Source organism: Puma concolor, chromosome A1 (assembly GCF_028749965.1).
Source record: "Puma concolor isolate L17-30 chromosome A1, mPumCon1.1.hap2, whole genome shotgun sequence".
In the NCBI taxonomy this organism is placed as follows: domain Eukaryota; kingdom Metazoa; phylum Chordata; class Mammalia; order Carnivora; family Felidae; genus Puma; species Puma concolor.
In genome coordinates this window covers 61085077-61108612 of record NC_141667.1, presented here as the reverse complement: position 1 = coordinate 61108612, position 23536 = coordinate 61085077, and the positions used below count along the sequence as shown (strand labels likewise).

The 23536-nt window shown below is 43.8% G+C and overlaps 1 protein-coding gene across 1 annotated transcript in view; it reads right to left on the bottom strand.

The window, feature by feature from the left end:
- DOCK2 (dedicator of cytokinesis 2) overlaps nt 1-23536 on the bottom strand; it is a 418455-nt gene that overhangs the window by 39653 nt on the left and 355266 nt on the right. Inside the window, exons 33-36 of the mRNA XM_086712812.1 lie at nt 20831-20979; nt 11318-11403; nt 4372-4528; nt 2432-2472 (exon numbers count right to left, since the gene is read on the bottom strand). Of these exons, the coding sequence (XP_086568938.1) occupies nt 2432-2472; nt 4372-4528; nt 11318-11403; nt 20831-20979 (433 nt within the window). The remainder of the gene's footprint in view (nt 1-2431; nt 2473-4371; nt 4529-11317; nt 11404-20830; nt 20980-23536) is intronic.

Below are 23536 nucleotides of genomic sequence, written 5' to 3'. Positions count from 1 at the left end.
GTCAACCTTTTATAGACAAGAAAACTGAGATTTATGTTAAAGTACACAGAGCAAGAAATAGGTAGAACCAGGTTTAACCATCAGCAATTTCTGCCTCTATAGTCATGGCCATTCCACTCCCCTCCCTTTTTACCTTTTCTCTCATCAGTCAGTTATCAGTGAAATTATATGTGGCTTGCATGCTGGGAGTGTTGAGCTTGTGGTCTACCTTTAGAAGCCCCTATGTGCATGGCTGAATCCTACTTTATCTCCTCCTGCCCATCCTTCATCCTTTAGATCCTTAGATAGCTGGGTCCAAAAAGCTTAGAGCATTCAGAAGACAGATTTACTCCTTTACTGGCCAAGGCACCCTCTCTTCTCCTTTGTCAGCTCAAGGGTTTGGTGATCTACTGCAGAGCCCAAAGGAAAACACCCTAACGGGCCTGACCAGGGATTCAAACCCAGGTACCTACATAGGCCAGATGCACAGCTTGAGTGATGTAGGCAGGGTGAAGTCTGCCTACAAGGGGGAATGGGGATAATGTCATGACTAGAGTACCCCAGATTTGTCAGGACAGGAGGAGGGCCCAGTGTTGCCATACCTTCTGAGTTTTTAGAAGAGGGAAATTTTTATTTTATTTATTTTATTATATTTTACTTTTTAAGCTTATTTATTTTGAGGGGGGGTATAGAGAGAGGGGTACAGAGAGAATCTTAAGCAGGCTCTGTGCTGCCAGTCCAAGGCTCAATGTGGAGCTTGAACTCATGAACCATGAGATCTTGACCTGAGCTGAGATCAAGAATTGGACACTCAACTAACTGAGCCACCCAGGCACCCCGGGGAATTTTTATTTTTTTGTAAAATCTCTAGATTTCCAAATTTTGGCAACCAATTAAAAAATGTTTTTAAATACTGTTCCTGCCAAACAGAACAGGTTTTCAGACTATATCCTGTTACATTGTTTGGTTTAGGCAAATGCGGTTTTCCTAGATTACAACAGAACTCAAATCTCCAGAGCTTATGGAGATCTGGGGCTCACCATCTGTGTTGCTAAAATGGGAAGGAGAGAAAAGAGGTTGGAAGGATGGATCCATGTGCTAGACACTTTACCTATAGCATCTCATTTAATCCTCAAAACAGAAGGTAGAATGGAAACATTCTATAAAGGGAAACCTCAACCCAGAGAGACTGAGGGATCTTATCCAGACTCGCCAAGAAGACAAGGTGAAAACCCCAGACCCTTTGGACTCCAAAGCTTTGCACTACTATAATAAGTCATGTCTGGTGATGTTATAAATACTATCTCAGCTTAGGACAGCCTATGGAATTATCTCTTATCCAAATGATAGTTCCTATTCCTGGAATAATGCTAAACTAAGTACCTAAAAATATCTGCAATAATAGCAGAGTAGGTTCAGGCTTGGAGTCTCTGGCATTTGACAGAATGGGTCAAAAGACTTGAAAACGCTTGTTAACCTTCTGGCCAATTTCTCTTTGTGACTCTTGTCTCATAAGGATATGAGCAAGCTATAACTTGGACACATAAGATATATGTCCAAGAATTTTGTCGTTGTGCTATTTATGATAGGAAAAAGTTGGAAACAACCTAAATGTTCAACAATATAGGATTGGCTATATAAATTATGGTATATTCTGGAAAGAAAATTTTATAGTTTCATTAAAAATGATGTTGAAATTCATCTGTTGACATGGAATTCTTGTCAAGCAAAGAATAAATTATGAGCAATATGATCTCATTTTTGTAAAAAATATGCAGGCATAGAATTCCATCTCTATATAAATATAAAAGGGTCTGAGAATATGTATGGATTATGAGAGTTTATTTCACTTTTTTTTGGTCTATACTTTATGAGTTGTTTGTTGCTGTTGTTTTGATAGTAAGTATGCATTATTTTTGTAAAGAGTAAAAATAGCAATACAAAAAATTTGGAGAAAAGAATATGAGATTCTGAGAAAAAAATGCCCTCCCCCCAAAAAAACCCTTCATGATATATTCAAATAAATGTCTTTTAAATGCCTACAAGAAAATAGGTTATCATGCATCTTGGTATTTTTTTTCCTGTGCAATTGGGCTGGCCAATGGTCTAACTACATGCTTCATAAACCCTAGAATTGGGCCCCATATGCTAACCCTTCAACAAATGCAGATGTAATTCACCAGCTCGATCCATAAGATGGGTTAAGGAAACTATGGTCTGTGGACACAACAAAACAGCATGCCAGGTTGTAGAACTCCAAGTGGCGTGGGGGGCTGCTTAGGAGAATGAAAAGAGTTGAATCTGGAGAGATTGATAGGAATCAGAATACACAGGGACCTAGCATCAAGAAGGTAAGTTTAAATTCCATCCTGAAGGCAGCAGGGAGCCATTGATGGATACTGAGCAGGAGAATGATACAGCAGATCTGAATTTTAGAAAACAAAAATCTTACCTTATGTACATCTCTTCCCGATTGTTATCTTTGTAGAAATTCTAGGTAGTGGAGGAAAAACAGTGGTGAGTGTTTTTCTTTGCAGAGTGGCAGGAGTAGAGGGAGTAGTGATGGAGACGTAGGGAAGACTGCTCTTTACTATCTGGGCTCTCTGAGATGCGAGCCTGGAACTTACTTTCTTGAATGCATCAAACACCCTTTCTAGGAGATTCTACCTTGAAAGCCACTCCCCTGATCCTTAGGCTATAAAGGGACAGAGGGGGTACCTCAGCCATCACATGTCAGGGTGCAGATGGGCTATCTGCTGCACTGAGAGGTGGGTTGTCAGGATTGCGGCAGCCCAGCTTGATTTTACAAGCTCAGACCCATTACTCAGAAGGAGCTGGTTGTTCTCAAAATAATAGCAGTAATCAGAGTTCTAGGAATAGTAACAGATTTCAGGGATAATAACGGATCACAACTCCTGATAGTACAGTGGTATGAGGAGTTACGATGAGACTCCACAGGCAAAGACATTTAAACTTGGCAATACCTGGGAAGCTCGACTCAAGCTCAGGGATCATTTAGACCAGTAGTGGTCCTGGGCTCTACCACCAGATATCCTAATCTTGTGCATTTGTAAATGAGCCCTTAAAAATTTTGAGCCAGGAGGTCATGATCTGACCCATGAGCTATACTTTGAGAAAACCCTGGTTTAACTCAATGTACCCATGTGTACCTGAGGCTCAGAGGGAGGAAGGTGATGTTCCAGGTGTTCCAGGGTACACAGTGGTTGGCAGAGACACCCGAGACCTCAGCTCCTCTGACACCCTCCCCCCATCCTCCTTCTTGATGTCGTGTTTACGCCACACCAAAAGCTAGCAGGGTCTAATTGCTTGTGGATCTACCTGTCCCAAGGTCAGAGTCTGACCGTTGAAGGTCATTTTCTTCAACTCACTTCTGCCTCTCCATAGAGACAAATTGCTAAACTCCTGGAAAACCCCTCTTCCTGCTCTTTATGTAAATTGGGCCTGGTGGAATTATTAGCAATGAATTCCTTTCTGCTGTAATCAGGATATTTTAACTCCCCTTAGCATTTCAGAAAATCAATGGCAATATCTGGGCTATTAAAAAGAGAGTCCACTTAGGTTAACAGAGGCCACACAAAAGAACTATGGGACAGGATTTATATTTTTGGAGCATTGAGCATGGCGGGGGCGGGGGGGTTGATATGATGGATGCTACATGGTCTTTTGGCCAGCTTCATTCATTTAAACCACTTTAGGGTGGGCTGATGTGGTGGTGTGGGGTGTTGTGGCTGGTGCTACCTCTCATGACTGTACCACAGCACATGTGAACGGAGACTGTTCAGGAGACGGCTCTTGGCGGGTCATGTGGTATAGGGGTTAAGAGCCTGCACTTGAGATTAGCTGTTCTGGCCCATACTAATTTGCTGTAAATTCTGGTTATTATATTATTCTGTAAGAGAAGGAAACTAACACATAGGAAGCATTTAACCACGGCCCCAGGATGAATAACCTAAGAGATAGGTACTACTACTTTCTCTATGGAATGGATAAACCAACTAAGCCTTCAAAAAACTTCCTTGACTTGTCTATTCTGTTAGTTATCAGAGATAGGAGAACCTATGGGCTATGAAACTCCAAAGCTCATACTCTTAACCCCTTTTTACTGCCACTTTCCTTCCATGTGATGTGTTAAGCACTAAAGAAAACACTCATTCCCATTTCATATATGAGGGAACTGAGACATGGAATGGTGCAGTTACTGGTCTCAAGACACAGAGCTAGCAGATGGCAGAGCAGGGATTCAATTCCACTTCTGTCTGCTTTCTGAAGCCCTTAGCACTACTTCCCTATCAAGAGCACAGTGAAACCCCAAACCAGGCCTGCCCCCAGGACTTGATGGGACCTTGGGGAGAGGTGGCTGACCCCACATACCAGCAGATTCACAGTGCAGCTCATGCGGTTGTCTTTGCTCTCGTCGGTCATCACACCCCGGTAATCGAGCAGCTTCTCCAGGAGGCCTTTGACCAGGTTCACAAAGTTTTCCACTGACTTGAAAATAGTCGGGTGCTCTGCGGCACATTCCATCAGGCTGTGGGCAGAGATGGCAGGGCAGTGAGCTCATGGCCAGAGGAGAAAGAGTGTGTTGAGGGGTGGGGGGGGGGGGGCGTCGCGAATGAACCAGTGAGTCTAAGTTCCCCTGGTTCATGTGTTGGCTCATTTTGCTCATTTATTCAATCATGTATTCATTTATATACTTAATTGTCTATACAGTTTAGCAAGCATTTAATTTTTTTTTGCCCACCATCAGAATGGGAAAAAAATGTCCAATGTGGGCAGCTGTCCAAAAAAATAGTGACTTCTACACACGGGGAAATAGTCACTTCTACACATCCACATTGGGAGTGAATCAGTACCACCCTTTGTGTGGCAATTTCCACAATATCTATCAAAATTGTAAACGTACATACCCTCTGGCCCAACAATTCTACTTCAGTGAAACTATTCTACAGAAATATTCCCAGAAGCATGCAAGGATTTATGATACTTACATATTGCGTCTATAGTGAAATAGTTGAAGCTATCTTAAATGTCCATCAGTAGGCAAATGGTTAATAAATTAAAGCATATTTACAAAATGTACTTCTATGAAGATACTATAAAGTATGAGAAATCAACATGCTTTGACACAAAAAGCTCTATAAAATGTACAGATCAGTGAGAAAAGTAAGTTTCAGAACAATAATTGTTTTTTATTTAACCAACTCACATAGAACCTACCATGTCCCAGGCATTATTCCAAATGTCTCACAAATGTTAACTCACCTAATCTCCCATCATAGTCTGATGAGAAAGGATGTTTGCAGATAGGGAAACTAAGGCACAGAGAGGCCAACTAACTTGTACAAGGTCACACAAGTTGTTAAATATCAATATTCTGGCTCTGGCATTTGTGAGTGGAAGTGCATGTCTGCATCATGTGTTTCTGTGTGCTTATAAATGTGCCAAATATGGCCTGGAAGGATAAACACCAAACTCTTAATGGTGGTTTCTTCTGACAAGCAGTCTAGGTGGGGGAATAGAGAAGAGAGTATTCATTTTTTAAATTTAAATGTGCATATATTATTTGAAAATTCTACATTTTGTTATAATATTAATATTCTAAATTTTAAAAGCAAAAATTAAAAAAAAATGTGACATTACTTAAGCATCTATTAGTTGCTAGGCAATATGATAGGCATTGTGTGGGGTGGGGATGGAGAGAAAGATAAAATAAAAAAAGAAATATAAAAAAAAATGCCTACTTTCAGGAGGCCCACAGGCTAGGCAAGGAGAGACAGATGGATTAAAATTTTGATTAATGACAACTTTTTATTAATCACTTATTTTGTACCAGACACTGTACTAATCATTTTTTCTTTTTTCTTTTTTTTCTAATTTTTTTATTCTAATCACTTTTTCTTAAGAAATCATAATAATAGGGGTGCCTGGGTGGCTCAGTCAGTTAAACGTCCAACTTTGACTCAGGTCATGATCTCATGGGTCATGAGTTCGAGCCCCGTGCTGGGCTCTGTGCTAACAGCTCAGAGCCTCGAGCCTGCTTCAGATTCTGTGTCTCCCTCTCTCTCTCTCTGCCATTCCCCCACTCACACTCTGTCTCTCTAACTCTCAAAAATAAATAAACATAAAAAAAAATTAAAAAAAGAAATCACCACGATAATTGTGACTGGTAAAAATTATTCCTTTCATTTTATAGAGGAGGGAATCAAGGCTCAGAGAGGTTAAACGACCTCCTGAAATCACTCTCCTAGTAAGTGGTGACCTTGGGAATCAAGCCAAACACTTCACTATTTTCCCACAGAGAAACATTGTGGTGTGTTCTCTGGCATCTTGAGTAGACAAGCATTACCCAGGCTACTATTTGTTTCTGGCTAATACCCTGTGGCAGCTTAGGTCCCAAGAGCTCCAAGTAGGGAAAGGTGAGAAAGGCAAGGACTTCAGAGGGTCATTTCTTCCCAGAAGCCAAACCAGGCTGCAAGGAGGCGACACCTCAAACTGTGGTGTGATCAGACAAATCCATCTTCTCCGTGGGAGAAGCACCTGTTCCCTGGCTCTCAGTGAGAGACACAAATTGCCCTGTGATTTAGGCCTGTCTGGCTCAGTCACAGCTGTGCCTGACTCCTTCTGGGACCGTCACTTCCAGCCCCGTTTCCCAAGCTAATAACAATGTGACAACGCTTTGTCCAGTGTTTGGGTGTGATTCCTCACAGCCTCTCAGGCAGCTCAGACCCAGAAGGTATCTCACGGCCTGAGCACAGCCCAGACCAGTGGTTCTCAGTCCCTGCGACATGTTAGAATCTCCAGGGGAACGTTTTCTAAAGCTCAGTGACCACCCTAAAATCAATGGCTTTGTATCTTTGGGAGTGGGAGCCAAGTAGCAGTATTTTATCTTTAGAATTCTCTAGGTAATTCCAATATGCAGCCAACATTAAGAACAACTAGTTTAGTCCAGTGATTTGCAAAGTTCAATGTGCATGGGAATCGCCTGGGGATTAACAGATTCCAATTAATAGATTCTGTTAATAGATTCTGGTTCAATAGATCTGGGCTAGGGCCTGAGATTCTGCATTTCTAAAAGCTCTCGGATAATGCTAGTGCTATTGGTCCTTTGCAAAGCATGGGTTTTGAAGAATACTTTCTTAGTTTCTCTATTCTTTAGGTGTAAGATAATAAATCTGCTCATATGGTCTAGGATTGGTGAGATGGATTGGCAGACTGTTTGGAACTCACCCATCCATTCACCATTCATCACCACCTACCACCATCCACCATCCATCCACTCAACAGATATTTTTCTAGGAACCAGGGATTCAGAAATTATTAAGACACTGACTTCCAGGAAATCACAGTATAGCACAGGAAGCAGATACAAAAATAAAGACTAACCATAGTATATGATACTCCCATTTATTATTTCCTGTGTTCCAGATGCTGTGCAAACCCATTTTATTGGTTATCTTATTTAATGCTTACAAAATTTCCTGGAGTTGGACATTATTAACACTGTCAACTGATAGAGGAGGCATGAAACCCCCAGGGCTGGGTACTAATAAGGGTCTTGCCAAAGTCCCCCAGCTGTTTCTCTCCTTTGAATCCACAATGGAGGACAGATACAATGAAAAAGGGTCATGGGAATCTCCAGGTGATGCAGATAATTCCTCACTCAGAAGAAGAGGGGGCGGAGCACTTGCCAGCCACTCCCTGTCTATACTTCTGCCTGGGTGGGGGTTGGTAGGGGGACTGGAGGGAACTCACACTGCCCTAGAGTTGATTTGCATTCAGCATGGGAGGCCTTCAGAGGGAAGAACCCAGGCCCACGCTCTGTGTCGGTGCTGATGGAACTGGGTTTTCACTCATCCTTTAAAACTGATGTATGGAGTAGCTCTTATGACAGGTCCTTTTTCAGGCACTGAACTGGTTTGTGTGGGATCTTGGCCCCAGAACACACATTCTCTGTCCCTTTCACCTTTCCAGCTCCCTTACCACTTCTAGAAAAATTCTCAGGCAGATGGAATACAGCAAAATAGAGTGTCTAATTACTCCTTTCAATGTGGGGACCTTCACATTAAGAGATATGGACAGGGGCACCTGGGTGGCTCAGTCGGTTAAGCATCCAACTCTTGATTTCGGCTCAGGTCTGGATCTCACAGTTGCCCCTCCTATGCTTGTGTGCACTCTCTCTCACTCTCAAAAAAAAATAAATTAATTAAAAAAAAAAAGAGGTGGACAACTGGGAGTGGGCTTTGGGGACAGTTCTGAGGGTGGGGGGGGGATGTTGTATAAGGTTGTATAGCTTGTACACTGCACAAGAGCCCATGAGGGCCGAAATTGAGCCCCACGTCATGCTCTAAGTCTGTGCCCTAATGCAGGTCTATTGCTGCCATAGGAAGGGAAACCCTGCTCTATTCACAAAGGCACCACCATATTGCTAAGCCATGTACCACAGGACTGTGTCTGCCCAGAGAAGGTCCTCCATAGCAGTAGATAAAATGAAGGGCTGAAGGAAGGGCTAGAGGAACTGTAGATGACTAGACTGGAGGAGAAATGACAGGTATGTTCATGGCTTCAAATAACCACATCAGTGTCTACCTAGAGAGCAACAATAATAGCTAATATTTCCAGACTACTTACTAGTTATCAGAAACTGCTAAGTACTTTACATGACTTTTCTTGCTTAGTCTCAACAAAAACTGTAACAGCTGGATAGTATTTTATCCTCAGTTTGCAGATAAGGAAACTGAGGCTCAGAAAGCTCAAAGGCAGAAGAAGGGACCTGGCCCCTGGACATTTTAATTGGACCTTGACTCCTCTGGTTGGGCTTGATGAGTTTTGCAGAAATCATTCACACCTCTATCCTAGAAGCAAAAATAATGAGCTGCTTTTAATTTCCTCGACCTCTAAGGATTCCTTTTATAAATAATCACTCAGGAAGGATTTGAAAATCCTGCTGATCATCTGAAGACTGCCGCAGAGCCCCATCCGCTTATAAAAATGGAAATTGCCAGCACTGTAAATGGTTTCCCTTATGGTCAATATTTAGATTTTCCTTTTTAGAACTTTAAAATAAACATTGACTCAGGCAAAATGTCACTTTTTCCCCTGGACAGTCAGTCTTGATACCCACCCGAGGAGCAGACAGTGGGTTTCTCCTTCTGAGTTACGTTTGTGTTCCCTGTGTGTTGTGAGGGCTGTGTGCAGTGACAGAAGGGGGACAGGGCCTGCTGAGATGGTGCTGCCTGGGAATCTGCCCTGCCTACTGAGCAGGGCAGGGAGGGTCACTGTGAGGGTTAGAGCAAGGCCTTTAGTTTGCTTTTGTTGTTGGAGATAAAATATTCAAAAAGGATGAGGAAAAGAATCTGACATCAGAGTTCTATCAGAGAATCATACAAGTCTGAGAATATACAATTAGGAAGAAATTTGAAATGTCTGAGCCACATTGCTAAGCCTTGGGAGAAGTCCTTCGGGAGGAAAGGGACACTGACATGAAGACGGAAACTGGGAGTCAGATGGCTGAACAAAGTATATTTATTAAGCTTTTACCTGCTGTGTGCCAGATGCTTTATAGTTATTCAGTCTTCAAAATAGCTACAGGCTTATTATCCCCATTTTGTAGATAGAGATATTGAGGCCAAAGATGTGTGATTGGTCCAAAGTTACACAGATGCTAAGTGGTAGAATCAGGGTTGAAACCTAATGTCTTTCTCCAAATATATACAATTGGCCTACATGCACATGAAAAAATGCTCAACATCATTAGCCATCGAGGAAATGCAAATCAAGATGGCAATGGTATCAGTTTCACAGCCACTGGGATGGCTTTAGTCAGTAAGGCAGATATTAACAAGAGTTGGGGAGAATGTGGAGAAACTGGAACCCTCACACACAGCTGGTAGGAATGTGAGTGGTCAAGTACTTTGGAAAACAGTCTGATGGTTCCTCAAAAAGCCAAGTAGAGTTACCAAATGACCCAGCAACTCCACTCCTAGGCATATACCCAAGAAAATTGGAAGCATTGTGTCTACATAAAAATTTGCATGTGAATGCTCATAGCATAGTCATTCCTAACGTGAAAAAGTGGAAACAGCCTACATGTCCATCAATTGGTAAATGAATAGGGGTGCCTAGGTGGCTCAGTCAGTTAAGCGTCCAACTTCAGCTCAGGTCATGATCTCGTGGTTCACAAGTTTGAGCTCTGCATCAGGCTCTGTGCTGACAGATCAGAGCCTGGAGCCTGCTTTGGATTCTGTGTCTCCCTCTTCCTCTACTCCTTGCCTGCTCACACTCTGTCTCTCTCTCAAAAAATAAATAAACATTAAATTTTTTTTAAAAAAGGTAGGTAAAGGAATAAGCAAAATGGGGTATATCTAAACAGAGAAATATTAGTCAGCAACAAAAAGAAATGAGGTGCTGACGACTGCTACAGTGTGGACGAACCTTGAAAACATGATATACGAAAGAAGCCAGTTTCAAAGTACCATATACTGATTCTATTTACATGAAATGTCCAGAATAGACAAATCCACAGGGGCCGGAAGTAGAGGGGATGATGACTAAAGAGTATGGGGTTTCTTTGGGGAGGTAACAAAACTGTTCTAAAATAGATGGTGGTTATGGTTGCATAACTCTGCAAATATACTAAAAGCGATAAAATTGTACACTTTCAGTGAGCTGTATGGTATATAAATTATATCTCAATAAAATCTTAAAACAAAAAGACGTGTCCTGACCAAGTTCAGTGCTGACCACTGTCCACTGCCTCACGCAGACCTATTCCCTGCAGTCAGGCAGAGCTGGTTTGGGTCCCAGCTTGTCTACCCAACTAGATTGTTCTAGTTTCCTCAGACAAGACCCTTCCATGAGCCTCAGGGCCCAGCTCTATGAAATAGGGGTCAGAGAGTAAATGCAGCTAAATGAGGCAGTGCACAGACAGCATCTAGCTCAGCATCTGTGCACTGCGTGTACCCTATTTATCTTGGTCATGATCAACATATGTGTAAGATTAAAAGAGAAAGAAGGAAAAACTAGCAAGAATTATTCCACAGCAAAGAGATAACACAAGTGAACATTTTGGTGGATTGTTTTTCTCTTCACAACACAGCAAAGTTTCTTTTTATCTATCCCATTCCATCAATATCAAAGAAACAGCCACTCTAGAGAGAGAGAAATTTTAGGTTTCTTTCAAAAATGGAGATTCTCCAATACCAGGAGCCAGAAGATCGATCTCCAGGGGAGGGAGGAGTCTCTGAAGGCCTGGAGTCCCAAGCTCTCCAGCCTGCAGCTGACCTTCCCGGCTTCTCCCGCGCACGGGTGCTGAACTTACATTGACTCAAGCAGCTGCATGTACTGCTCGTCTCCTCGGCCTCCTTCCACCTCATGGTCCAGCTTGAGGATGATCTCATTTTCAAACTAAAGCAGTAGGAGACGAAAAATCAATAATAACAACATTAGAAGGCTGAATGTTGAAATTAGTCAATTTGTTATTTTAGCCACAGCTTTAGGGAGCACCTATCATTTCCCAGCATTTGTGCCCAGAACCGGGAGTGCAAAACGGAACGGGATGCTGTGCCTGCTTTTAGGAGTTCCCAGAGTATGGGGAGAAGAGGAGTGGATGATAAGTGCTGAAGAGAGAAGGAGGGACGGGAGGGAGAGAGTGACCACGTGAAGGAAAAGGGCATTTCAAGCAGAGGACACAGCGTGTGCAAAGACGTGGAGGTATGTGACAGAGCACTGCATCTTCAGGAAGCGGCACGTTGTCACAGACAGCTGTCTGCCTAGCCTTCCTTTCTCCATACTTTGGTGATCACGCTGGCTCTAATCTTAGTCCTGGGGACACAGATGAGCTACCCATACCTCCCTAGCTCCGGGTGTGGGCATGTGACCCAGGCCTACCTCTTAATCAGTATCTTTCATCATCTAGACACTAAGATTAATAAAGGCTCAGGCTGAGTAAGTGAGACTCAGATCCAAGGCTTTGCTGAAACTCTTAGCAAAGAGTCTGTCAGCAAAGTAGGCTGCTCTTACAGCTTACAGATGGAAGGCTGTAAGCCTGAGGCTGCTGGAGATGGCCATAATAGAAGAGCCTGCCTGGAAATGACACCAATACAGAGGAGAGTGGAAAAGGGGAGACAGAGAAACACTGAGCCCCTGAGCCCATCCATACTTGAAGCTCTCATAGGTACATGAGCTGATGCCTCAGAAAGTAGACTGGTGGCAACTGTAGTGGTCAGAGATCAGACTAGGTAAGTGACCTGAACATGAGTATGTACCTATAGTCCCAACATATCTTGGTACATGAAGCCAGAGAGCGTTCCATCTCCCCATTTTCACTCTCAAGAAGCATCTCACCCAGTTCAGCTCATGGCTCATGCAATGTTTTGAAGGGCCATACTGTGTCCCTTTTCATGGCTAAAATGTAAAACAGTTTGTACTTTCAATAACATGCCGTGATGAATCCATCCAAATCACGCAGTCTGCTTCTCCTCAGTTTTACCATTAAATACGAAACTGGCATCTGGAGGAGGGAAGAAGGCCCTTGGCAAAGGTCACCAAGGACTAGGGAGTCTTTGGGTACTCCTGGCTTCTTACCCAGCCTCTACTCTCAGACCTTACAATCTCTCCATGAAGTCTGGAGGTCATATTTAAGGAGGATCATGTCTAAGGGTGATAATGCATGAAAAAGCAGCCAGCCCCGGATTGGTTCCACTTCACTAAGTGTCAGGTATTATTACACATGAAGAAGTATGTGTAATGCTCTGTGAATGACAGCGACCTTTTGGCAGGCTCCTTCCAGGGCACAAAGGATCAAGCCCAGTCTAGTTGGTTGGAATCTTTAAGTGATGAAAGGCAGGGGCTGGATTCACTTTCCCCTCAGCTCACATCTGTGGTGCCATTGTTCCCTCACTTTTGTGTGCTGAGGGCCAAAAGAAAGGACAAAAAGCTTGTGCTGATACAGCACAGATGAGAAAATTTCCTGTGAGTTTCCTCAGTCGGGGAAGATTTATGGAAGGAGATACAAAAAAACCTGGAAGACGGGTAGGATTGTGATAAATATGAAGAGGAAGAGCATTCTGGGTAGGAGGAACGGAGTGAGCAAAGGTTGTAGAGGTGGGAAAGTAGAGAAAAATGAGGAGAGCAGTTAAGAAAGATCAGAGTTCAAGAAGAAAGAAAAGAAAAAAAATTAGAATGAAGACCCAGATGGGGGCCAATCTGATGAGGGTCTGGACTGCCAGTCCACACATGAATCATGTACCTTACATGATGCATTGTATTAAGCATCTTGTATGCATCAAATATCATCCAGACTTAAGGGTTGGGGCTATCATGATTAGAGATGTCTACTGTGCCAAGCTTGGGGCAGGAAGTAATACAGCTAAAGGACTGCAAGCATGGGCTCTGATGTTAGACCATCTGATTTACATGTCTGCTCCATTCCCTCCACCATCTTAGGAAAGCTATCAGGTCTTTCTAATCCCACTTCAGAGTTTATATCAGGCATCAGGGGTCGGCAAACATTTTCTGTAAAGGGACAGATTGTAAATATTTTAGTCTTTGTGGGTTAGTCAGTCTTTATTACAACCACTCAGCTCTGCTGCTGTAACACAAAAGCAACCATAGATAATGTATAGACAAATCAGCATGGCTGTATTCTAATAAAACTTTATTTACAAAAACAGGTAACAGGACAGATTTGGCCTGTGGACCCTATCAATATAATAGTGGCCCCTACTACATGGGGTAGTTAGGAGGACTGGAGGAGACTTTATATATAAAGCACCAGGGGAGAGCATAAACTCAAATGTGCATTGGGTTTGCTCATCTGCTTATGATTACTGCTAATGTTATTGTTATTACTGCTGAATGTTACTGGAAAGCAGCTTTATGGGAGAAAAATAGCATTTTTTTCCTTGTCTGAGTTGTTCAGTGTTAAGTGTTGGCATGATTCCTCCCGATGCGATGAACTTTCCTTTAGAGCAGAGAAGTGCATGGGGTAAATAAGCACTTGTCACAAGGTCACAAAGAGCCTGCAGGGAAGGAAATTACAGGGTGCCAGGGGCTGTGCAGAGCTGGATGACTCTGTGCCACGCGTGAGCCCTTCAGGCCAGGTCGGAGAGCGAAGGTTTCAGTCAAGCACATCCCATGACAGACGCCGGCCTGTTTTGTTCCCAAGCAGGCACTGTGCGCAGGAGCGGCTATGACCACAGCCTTTGGCATCCAAGAGACTTAGTTTGAGTCTTGCTTTGACTTTTCTTCCCACTATGTGATCTTGGGAAAGTTAATAAGCTTCCTGAGGCTCAATTTTCTCATCTATTACGTGAAGATTTAAAACAGCACCTACTGGGGCACCTGGTGGTTCAGTTGGTTGAGCATTCAGCTCTTGATTTTGGCTCAGGTCATGATCCTAGGGTCATGGGATTAAGCCCTGCACCAGGCTCCATTCTGAACATGGAGCCTGCTTAAGATTCTCTTTCTCGGGGTACCTGGGTGGTACAGTCGGTTAAGCGCCCGACTTTTGGTTTCAGCTAAGGTCATAATCTCATGGTTTGTGAGTTCAAGCCCTGCATTGGGCTCCACGCTGACAGCATGGAGAGTTCTTGGCATTCTCTCTCTCTCTCCCCCTCTCCCTGTCCCTTCCCATTTCTGCTCTCTCTCTCTCAAAATAAATACACTTTGAAAAATGAAAAAAATTCTCTCTCTCTTCCTCTGCCCCTCCCCTAATGGTATGTACATGCTTCTCTCTCTCTCTCTCAAAAACTTAAAAATAAATAAATAAATAAATAAATAAATAAATAAATAAATAAATAAAACAGCAGCTACTTAGAGTAGTGTTGGGAGAAGTTAATGGGAAAATACACGGGAAAGGCTAGCGTGGTACTTGGCACATAGTAAGTGCTCAATAATTGTTATCATGACACTGTCAACATTGCCATTGTCAACAGTATCACCATCTCAGTTAGTCTTTATGATAGCCAAGGGAGATAGATATCCTAATTTTTATTTTTTAAATGAGGAAACTGAGGCAAAGTGGAATCTTTGTCTTGGGTTTCAAAGCATGGATGGACTTGACCTAGAGCAGGCCCAAGGGTCCAGCATATGCTCTCACACATACACTGTGCCATGCCACTGTGCAGAGCTTAAAACAAAGGTCTGGCTCCTCCAAATCAATTCCGTTTTCTCCACAGCTGCACAGCTGCATCACATTGTTGACTCCTCACCCCACCCCTGCAAGGGGGATATTTGTTAAGGAGCATCTGCAGGTTACTTTCGCAGAAGTCAATGCTACAGAGGCCCACCAGGAATCTTAAGAGGCCCTACTCAGGAAAAAGGAAGTGAACTCTAAGAGCCCAGCCCTCCTGAGTGGGCCTCCCCCCTCCAGCAGAATGACTCATGCGGGCCTCACGTTTGCATCATGCCTTCCCCAAATTGCTTTTGTGACCTCTCCTTACTACTTTAGAATATCTTGGCTATTTTCCTTATTTGTTTGCCTAGAATCCTGTTGAAGTGTGAAATTTAGGGAACAAGAGCTCTTCTTCAAATGTCTGGTTCTGACTTTGACTTCGTATGGGAGGGGCAGAGATAGTGTGAAAGGCCAGGATGGCTGAGTGATAGGGATAGAACTGGCACCAGTAAGTCAGCCCGTGGCCTCCTTTGTTAGTGAAATGCTGGTTGTCTGGGGTGGCTGGAAGCAGACTTGGGGGAAAGCAGGAGAAGGTAGTGTCATGTGAGAAGGGATGCTTTAGGGAGTCAGTGCAGCTTCCTAATTTTCTTTGAGTTATCTTGTCTCCACCTGCTCCAGATCATTGCCTGTGGAGCTTGGGTTTGGGAACCTATAATGGTATTATGATATTCATTTTACAGATGAAGAAGCTGGGCTTGAAAGAGGTTAAATAACTTACCAAATTTATCCAGCCCACAAGCAGCAAGTCTATCTAACTCCAAAGCACACTGGCCAGAACACAGTAGGTGCCCAGTATATATTTATTGAATCGATTGTTCTTTTCTTCATTATATTCTAAGCCATCTGAAGCACCCCCTTACTCTAAGCCAAGACTCCGTTTCAGGGGATCTGCTCAACTGATATCTCTGTCCATTAATTCATTTACCAAGCAATTATTGAGCTCATGCTGAGTCCCAGGTGCTGTTCTAGGTGCTATCAAATGCTGTTACCTCTTCCATCTCTGAGAGGAGTTTTCTCTAGGACATCTTGCCTACTATGGCTCAGACCCTCAGGCTGATTGTGCCACAGTCCTGTTCTACAATCTGTAAAATAGGCAATCACTCTCCTCAGTGTCTAGACCCCAGGACTCTGACTCTTTGCCACCATCTTCACCCAGACACCCCAAAACCCCTCCCTGCACAAAAAATTGGCCAGGAAAACAGCTGGTCTACCCAGCCTCTGGGGATTACTCAAGCAATCATCAGCTACCCTCATTACCCTAAATGATGAACATATTCACTGGAATGTTCCTCCCTGTGCTAAGGCTTTTCCTCTGAAATGTGGAAGGATGCAGGTCTAAATGCTTCCATTCATCCTGGGAACATTGACATGGTTCTCACCCACACTCATGACAGGCACTTGACAAGTTCAGGAATGAGAGACTAGCCTTGGCCCCAGAAAATCTCACGGTCTTGTGATAGAGAGAGATCTATGAGCAGATCGTCATGCAGTGTGGGTCAAGTGATATGCCTGAGCCTCACTTAGGTAGGTCAAGACACATTTCACACTGACTGGGCATGAATGTGGCAAGCCAAGGCTCCTTTTGCCAAAACTGTCCTGTCCATTGCCCCACCAAGGAGTAACAGTGTGCCAGGGATGGGACATTCAGTCTGAGTCACAGGATAGGAACCCCTGAGATGGTCTTGGGTGAAGTGCTGTACTTATGAGGGGTAAAGGTTATCAGTCAAATGCAACAGCTATCTAATTTGGGCTACAAGAGAAGACAGGGAAATCTGGCAATGAAGTTGCAAAAAAACTCAGAGCAGAGAAAGAGATTGCCCCAGAGCCTCCTTTTCCCCACCCCCACACCCCCTTAAGCCCATCAGTGTTTAACCCCCTCCTGTCCCAGTTCCAGCCCATGCACATCCTGCTTGAGCCCATCTGTCTTTTGCATCCAGATGAACCACTGCCTCCGGAAGCAGGAAGGGCCATCTCAAAATGTGAGGCCTCAGCTGAAGGATGAGTAGAATCTCTTCAGGTGAAGAAATCAAAGGAAGAGCCTGAGCAAAAGCAGGGCGGCAAGAAAACCACAAGATGTTGTGTCCCTGGCCAGAGGCAGGGGTCCTGCTAACTTTTCCTTTGGGTTCTGCTATTTCCTTTAAGAAACTCAAATTTTAGAAAGGAAAGCCTATCTGTCACCTTCTAGAAACCTAGTTTTTAGCTGATAATTTTGGCATCATTCCCTAATGCTAGTTTGCATGCAAGACCTCCTGGATTTCAGACCCAGTGCTGGGGTTTGCTCTGGATTTGGCCATCAGGGCTGCTTGGGGCTCCTGGGGGACTGGCATCCTCCTTTCCTGGGAAAACCTTCATGGCTGCTTACTCTGAACCAAGGAGTCGTGCCTAGATCTGCTTACCCCACAGCTGAGTTCCTACCAATCACACCAGCTGGTTTTTTCATGGGAATCTGCCCCATTAGTCAGCTTGATTGTGCTGTCTCTTTTGATAAGGGAGAAATTAAGAGAAGCAATTGGGGAACATTATTACTATGAACACATGCTTCAAGTGAGGAGTCCAAGGATGACCCCCATTCATAAAAAACAGGTGGGTGGATGTCATGGGGATGCCACAATAAGGAAATCCTTTCAGGAAAAAAAAAATCACATTCAGGCAAGCCTCTGAAGGCCACCAAATACAACTGTCAGGTTGTAATCCAGAAATGACGGGCTTGCTTGTTTTTTAAACATTGCATACCATCAGGTACTTGGAGTGTTTCATTTGCACACCTGCCCCTAGGACATCTTCTGAGCCAGCTGGTGCACATGCCTCTGGAGGGTGTACTGATCTGAGGGTAAGTATGATGCCCTTTATGTCACATTGTGTGCCCTCTACGTGTTTCCAAGCTTCACATAGTTGGCGTCCCCCTTAAAAGTCAGCAGATTGCAAACTGCCTTCAATACCCAATCCAGTGTTTCACCTTCTACTCCTCCTTATCCCAACTGGTTGGATATGGTATCTTTCTTTATCTGAACTCCTCAACCTGATTTCTTTTCAGGCTCTTTGCTGAAAGAGGGGACAGCTGGTCACTAGCCTTTCTGGGACTAGAAAGCTCCTGCTAATTAATCCCTGGGCAGAAGCGTACTATCTCACACTGATATCATCAGAGCTAACTACAGATCTTTCTCAGCTTATAATGAGGTTATGTCTGATAAACCCATTGTAAGTTGAAAATATAGTTAATTCAAAAATGCATTTAATATCCCTAACCCACTGCAGCCCAGCCTACCTTAAACATGTTCAGGACACTAACATTAGCCTATAGTTGGGCAAAATCATCTAATGCAAAACCTATTTTATAATAAAATGTTGGTCAGCTCATGGAATTTACTGAATACTTTACTGAAAATGAGAAATAGAATGGTTAGAATGGTTATGTGGGCATAGAATGGTTCTAAGTAAATCTGTTGTTTACCCTCATGGTCACGTGTTTACCCTCATGGCTGACTGGGAGCTGTGGCTCACTGCTGCTGCCCAGCACATGGCAGAGAATCTACTGCCTACCACTAGCTCAGGAAAAGACCAAAGTTCAAAATTCAAAGTAAGGTTTCTACTGAATGTGTATCACTTTCACACCATTGTTAAGTCCAAATACCATAAATTGAACCATTATAAGTCAGGGACCACCTGTAGTCTCTTTTTCTCCTTAGAACAATGTTTTCCAAAGTGATTGGCAGAATGGCACATCCAATTGATGTTTCTTACACAAATAAGTTTGAGAAACTGGGCAGGTCTGTTTACCGTGGAATGCCTCAGTGCTTTGACTATGTTAATGTGCACTGGAGATCTCTAAGAGGGGTTACCATATGCAGTAGATTCCAAAGGTATTTAATTTCCAAACCCTCCTCCCTAGAGCATCTGGTTGGATTAGTGCTCTATGGAACATATTTTGAGAAAGCACTAATGAAGAGGATGCCATTCATTCTTTCACTCAGGCAACATTTACTGTGACAATACCAGGGACGGGATGATGCAGTGGGCACAGCATGGTTTGGGGACTGTAGCGACTTGTGTGTTGCAGCCTCTGCCCCACCTCTTTGTTGATGTGTGACTTCAGGCAAGTGACTTCACCTCTCTAAGCTTCGGTATTTTCATCTGTAAAATGGGTATCATAATGTTACCTAACTCTCTATAGGGTTGCAATAAACAAGATCGCAGGAACTAATGCATGGAAAGTACTGATGGTGTGCCTGATACATAGTAAGCACCCAGTTAATGGCAGTCATTTTTGTCATCATCATCATCATCACCTTTATTAGATAAGGTTGAGGAAGATGCAGAAAATGCTCAGAAATGAGTATAACACAAGGCAGTATATAATCATCATACCTCAGACAGATAAAATGATGTAGGAATGGAGAGAAAAAGGTCTCTTAGAGGACACAGGACTGCACTGGACTTTGCAGGATCAGTAGGAGTTTAGGTGATGGCAGGCAGAACTGTGAACATGGCAGAGCGTAGAAAGAAGGAGAAATGCATGGAGGAGGACATTGACGGAGGTAACCCAATTCACGTGAGCTGCAGGAAATAGCTGGGGAACAGGTTGGGGGGGTGGGGAACGAGGTAGGCATAATGGCTGAAAGGGCTGAGTGAAGAGCAAGGAAGGCCCTGAATGCAAGCATAAGGGTTTGCACTTTACTGGGTGAGGATTAGAGAACCAGTAAGCCAGAGAGGGGAGAGATCTGTAAGGATTTTAAGGAAACACAGTTTGGAATCTGTTGCTTTTTAAGTACCTGTCTTAAGGGGAACTGTTGGGTGGCAGGAGATGGTCTCGAGTGAGAGGCAAAAACGCTGGGGGAGGGGGAGAAAGAGCCTGTAAGGGGTAAAACCAGGTGGGAAGGTGTGGCGGAGAGGACAGCGGGGCAAGATTTGAGGGAACCTCGGCAGAGGCAGTCTGGCAAGACTTGAAGACCAACCTTCCTGAGCTGGGTGAAACTACAGAACACTGCCAGGAGCCTGTTGTGGAAATGGGTGCTTATTCCACTGTCAGAAGCTTCTACAGTGACTGGGCCCAGAGAGCGGTCCTCATCCTTCAAGTCTGATGGGACTTTTAATGAAAACATTTGGCCAATGACACTTGCATTGCACCCAAGTTGCCCACTCCCTCCATGCTGGGGAAAGCCTCCTACTGCCACCGCAGATCCACAAGTCTCTCCTGAGCAACAGGCCTTTGACTCCATTCGCTGTCATTTTCACTCATGGCTGAGTGTGACTCCTGGGAAGCTCAGCTCCTTCTAGACAATATAGAGCCTCCAAGTTGTCCCAGAAGAGAAAGAGCTGGAAAGAGGCCGGCGTGAGATGAAGGCAGGTGGGAGGGGCGGGCTCTTTGGACACACCTCGAGGGAACTCTTAGGTAGGGAAGTATGGTCCTTGTACTATTGAGAAAGGGACCAAGCTGATACCCAGCAAGAAAGCACATTTTCATCTTGGCCTTGGGCAGCAAAGCATGATAAAATAGTGACCTAATCCAATCTGCCAGCTCATTCTGGGCACATGAATAATGTCCCTTGCCTACTGTCAAGCCCCTGAATGAAGCCCAGGCAGATGGAACGAGGATATCATTATGGGGAAATGGGCTGGGGATTAGGGAGGATGGCATGGGTTTCCAGCCTCATTTTTTACCTTTTTGAAATCCCCACTCCTTTGATATTCACACAGCATCATGTCGAAGAAGATTGGTATGGTGGCTTTCCGGAGCTCAGCCTCAGGGATAAGTGTCATCTCTAATATAGGTCCCACCATGCCTGGGATGAAGCAGATTTTGTTCTGGCCTGTAAGAGAAGAGGGGCATGGACACATAAAACAGTTTTCATGATGCACAGATCCTCCTCAGACCAAGCCTGTGGAAAGGAAAAGAAGGGAGGCAGAATAGTAAAAACAATAGTTAACACATATATGGTTGTTTATGGGAGCCTGGCACCATTTTGAACACTTTACATATATTAACTTCTGTAAGAGGCGCATGCATCATCCAGAATGAGCTGTTATTAAGGATAATAACATGGGTTTGTGGAAAGCATGTCACTGCTTACAAGGGCTTTTACCTGCATGATCTCCTTGGCAAATGGAGCCCTGATGCAATATGTTGGTGACGGCCAATCACAGGGATATTTGCAACTATGCCTGTCTACATCACACACCATGTTTCTGAGATTGGAAAACATGCTTTTACCAACTATTTCATGAAACAGGAAAAGCAAAATTTGCTGCTAAGAATCTGCTACTAATAGTATGGTCAGCGGAATAGTGAAGCACTCCCACACCCTTCCCCTTGAGGGAACAGTATGGCCAATGCAATAGTGAGTGGAATGGTGAGGCATTCCTGTGAACTGCCTGTTGCTCTTGGCATTCTAGCTACACTGGCCTGCTTCCGGTGTCACAAACTCACTTTGTGTCCTTCACTGCCAGGCCTATGCACACAGTGCTCCTTTGTTGAGAATAGTTTTTCCTGTCTGTGCCCCAACACCCCCATTGCCACCTGGCTTCCCCTGGAAGGGTCCCACTGGATAGATATGTTGAGAAAAGCCCCCAGTGCGTGCCTTCCCACCCCAGGTAGGTCAGACCCTCCGCACTGGCTTCTTGTGTTGTGCCTTCTCCCCCAACTTTGCAATTATGGCTTTATTTGTGAAATAATATGATAACTATCTGCCTCCTCCATTTCACGAGAGTAGAGACAATGTCTGTTCTCACTGTTGTACCTATGGCACTGACTACAGGACATATTAGATGCTCAATACATGTCTGTTGAATGAGGAAATCAATTGCCTGACCTACCTAGCTATATGACTTGGATATACATCTTTATAAAAATGCAAAAGCAATACATATACACACCTGTTGAGAAGACCATGTGAAAATATACCTGTGTATACTTAGCACAGAGCCTGGAAGAATCAGCATCTAGGGGCACAAGTAGTGTGGCACAGTGGTTAAGGGCACTGATCCTGGAGCTAGAATTGCCTGAATTTGTAAACTGACTCCACCATCAACTGCTGTAAGATATTAGACAAGTTGATCTCACCACTTGGGGCCTCAGTGTCCTCACCTGTAACCTGGGAGAATAAGAGTATTTATTTGATAGGCTTGTTGTGAAGAATAAACGGATTTTTACCAAGTGCCCAGGACAGTGCTTGGCATGTGTCACACTTTACACAGTGTTAGCTACTACTGTTCTGGTGTGTGGCCAGAATGAACCATCAAGGGAAGCCTTGTTGAGCCAGAACTAAGCAGACTATTCAGAATACACACGAGAGAGGCACGGTGAGGGGCACTTAGGAGTCGCAGGGATTTCCCGGAAAGCGAGGGCAAGGGTATCCAGGTCACCCTATCATCAAAGCTGATGCTCGGGTGTTCCATCAGCAGCTGCCACTTCAGAGCCTCAGAGCCCAACCTGGAGCAGAGAGCTCCTGCGGGTGCAGAAACTCGGGTGGTATGGCGCACAGCCTGGTGCTGTTGCTTTCGATTAAAGTTCAGACAAGGAGCCAAGAGGGAAACTGCAAGAAAATGAATTTTCATGTAGCCTAAAATGAGGCTTAATGCTCAAGTATTTCCCCAGAATTCAGATAAAAAAGGCATCATCCTAGGACTACCTTCGGCTAGTGAGAATGAAATGGTGAAGTCAGGCTGAGAGTTTTGTGAAATATAAAGACACTTTTCCAGGATATCCACTTCATTTTATGATGCATTTGGATTACACTTGAGCTTCCAGTCTTCGTTTTGGCCCAAATAAAAAAGAAAAAAAATTGTACATTGTAGCAGGTTTATAGTAATTGCTAATCTAGGTTTTTGATTTCGTCCTTCAAGATCCTTTAAACCCACAGTGGGGTTTTAAAATTCAAAGTCAAGTGCAATAATAAGTAGAAAGTAAATGGGAAACTGTCAGATAAGCCACCACGGAATGGAGAAATTGCTTATGCAACAAAGGCCTTTAGAATACTGGAGGGCATTGGGTATGATAAGGATATATTTAAGATGGTTTAAAATAAAGAGCGGACATGCTGTAGACCAGGGATTTGTTAGATACTTTTGACCTCCATTCTTTGCAGTCAGTTGAAGAGATGTTTGGAAGAATCGGGGAAATGGAGAAAGATGCTGATCTCTAAATACAGTGTGAGCTGAATGCCCCTTACAATGCTCTGTGAAGAAATTTTATTCATTTACATCAAAAGCAGAATTTCAGCACATTGGATTTTGTGTTCAAATAATCTGAATGTGTGCATATGTGTGTCTTTATACACACAGACACGCACACACGTGCACACACACACACACACACACACACACACACACATTTGTAGTTAATTGGATGCAAACTCATTTGGAAAAAAA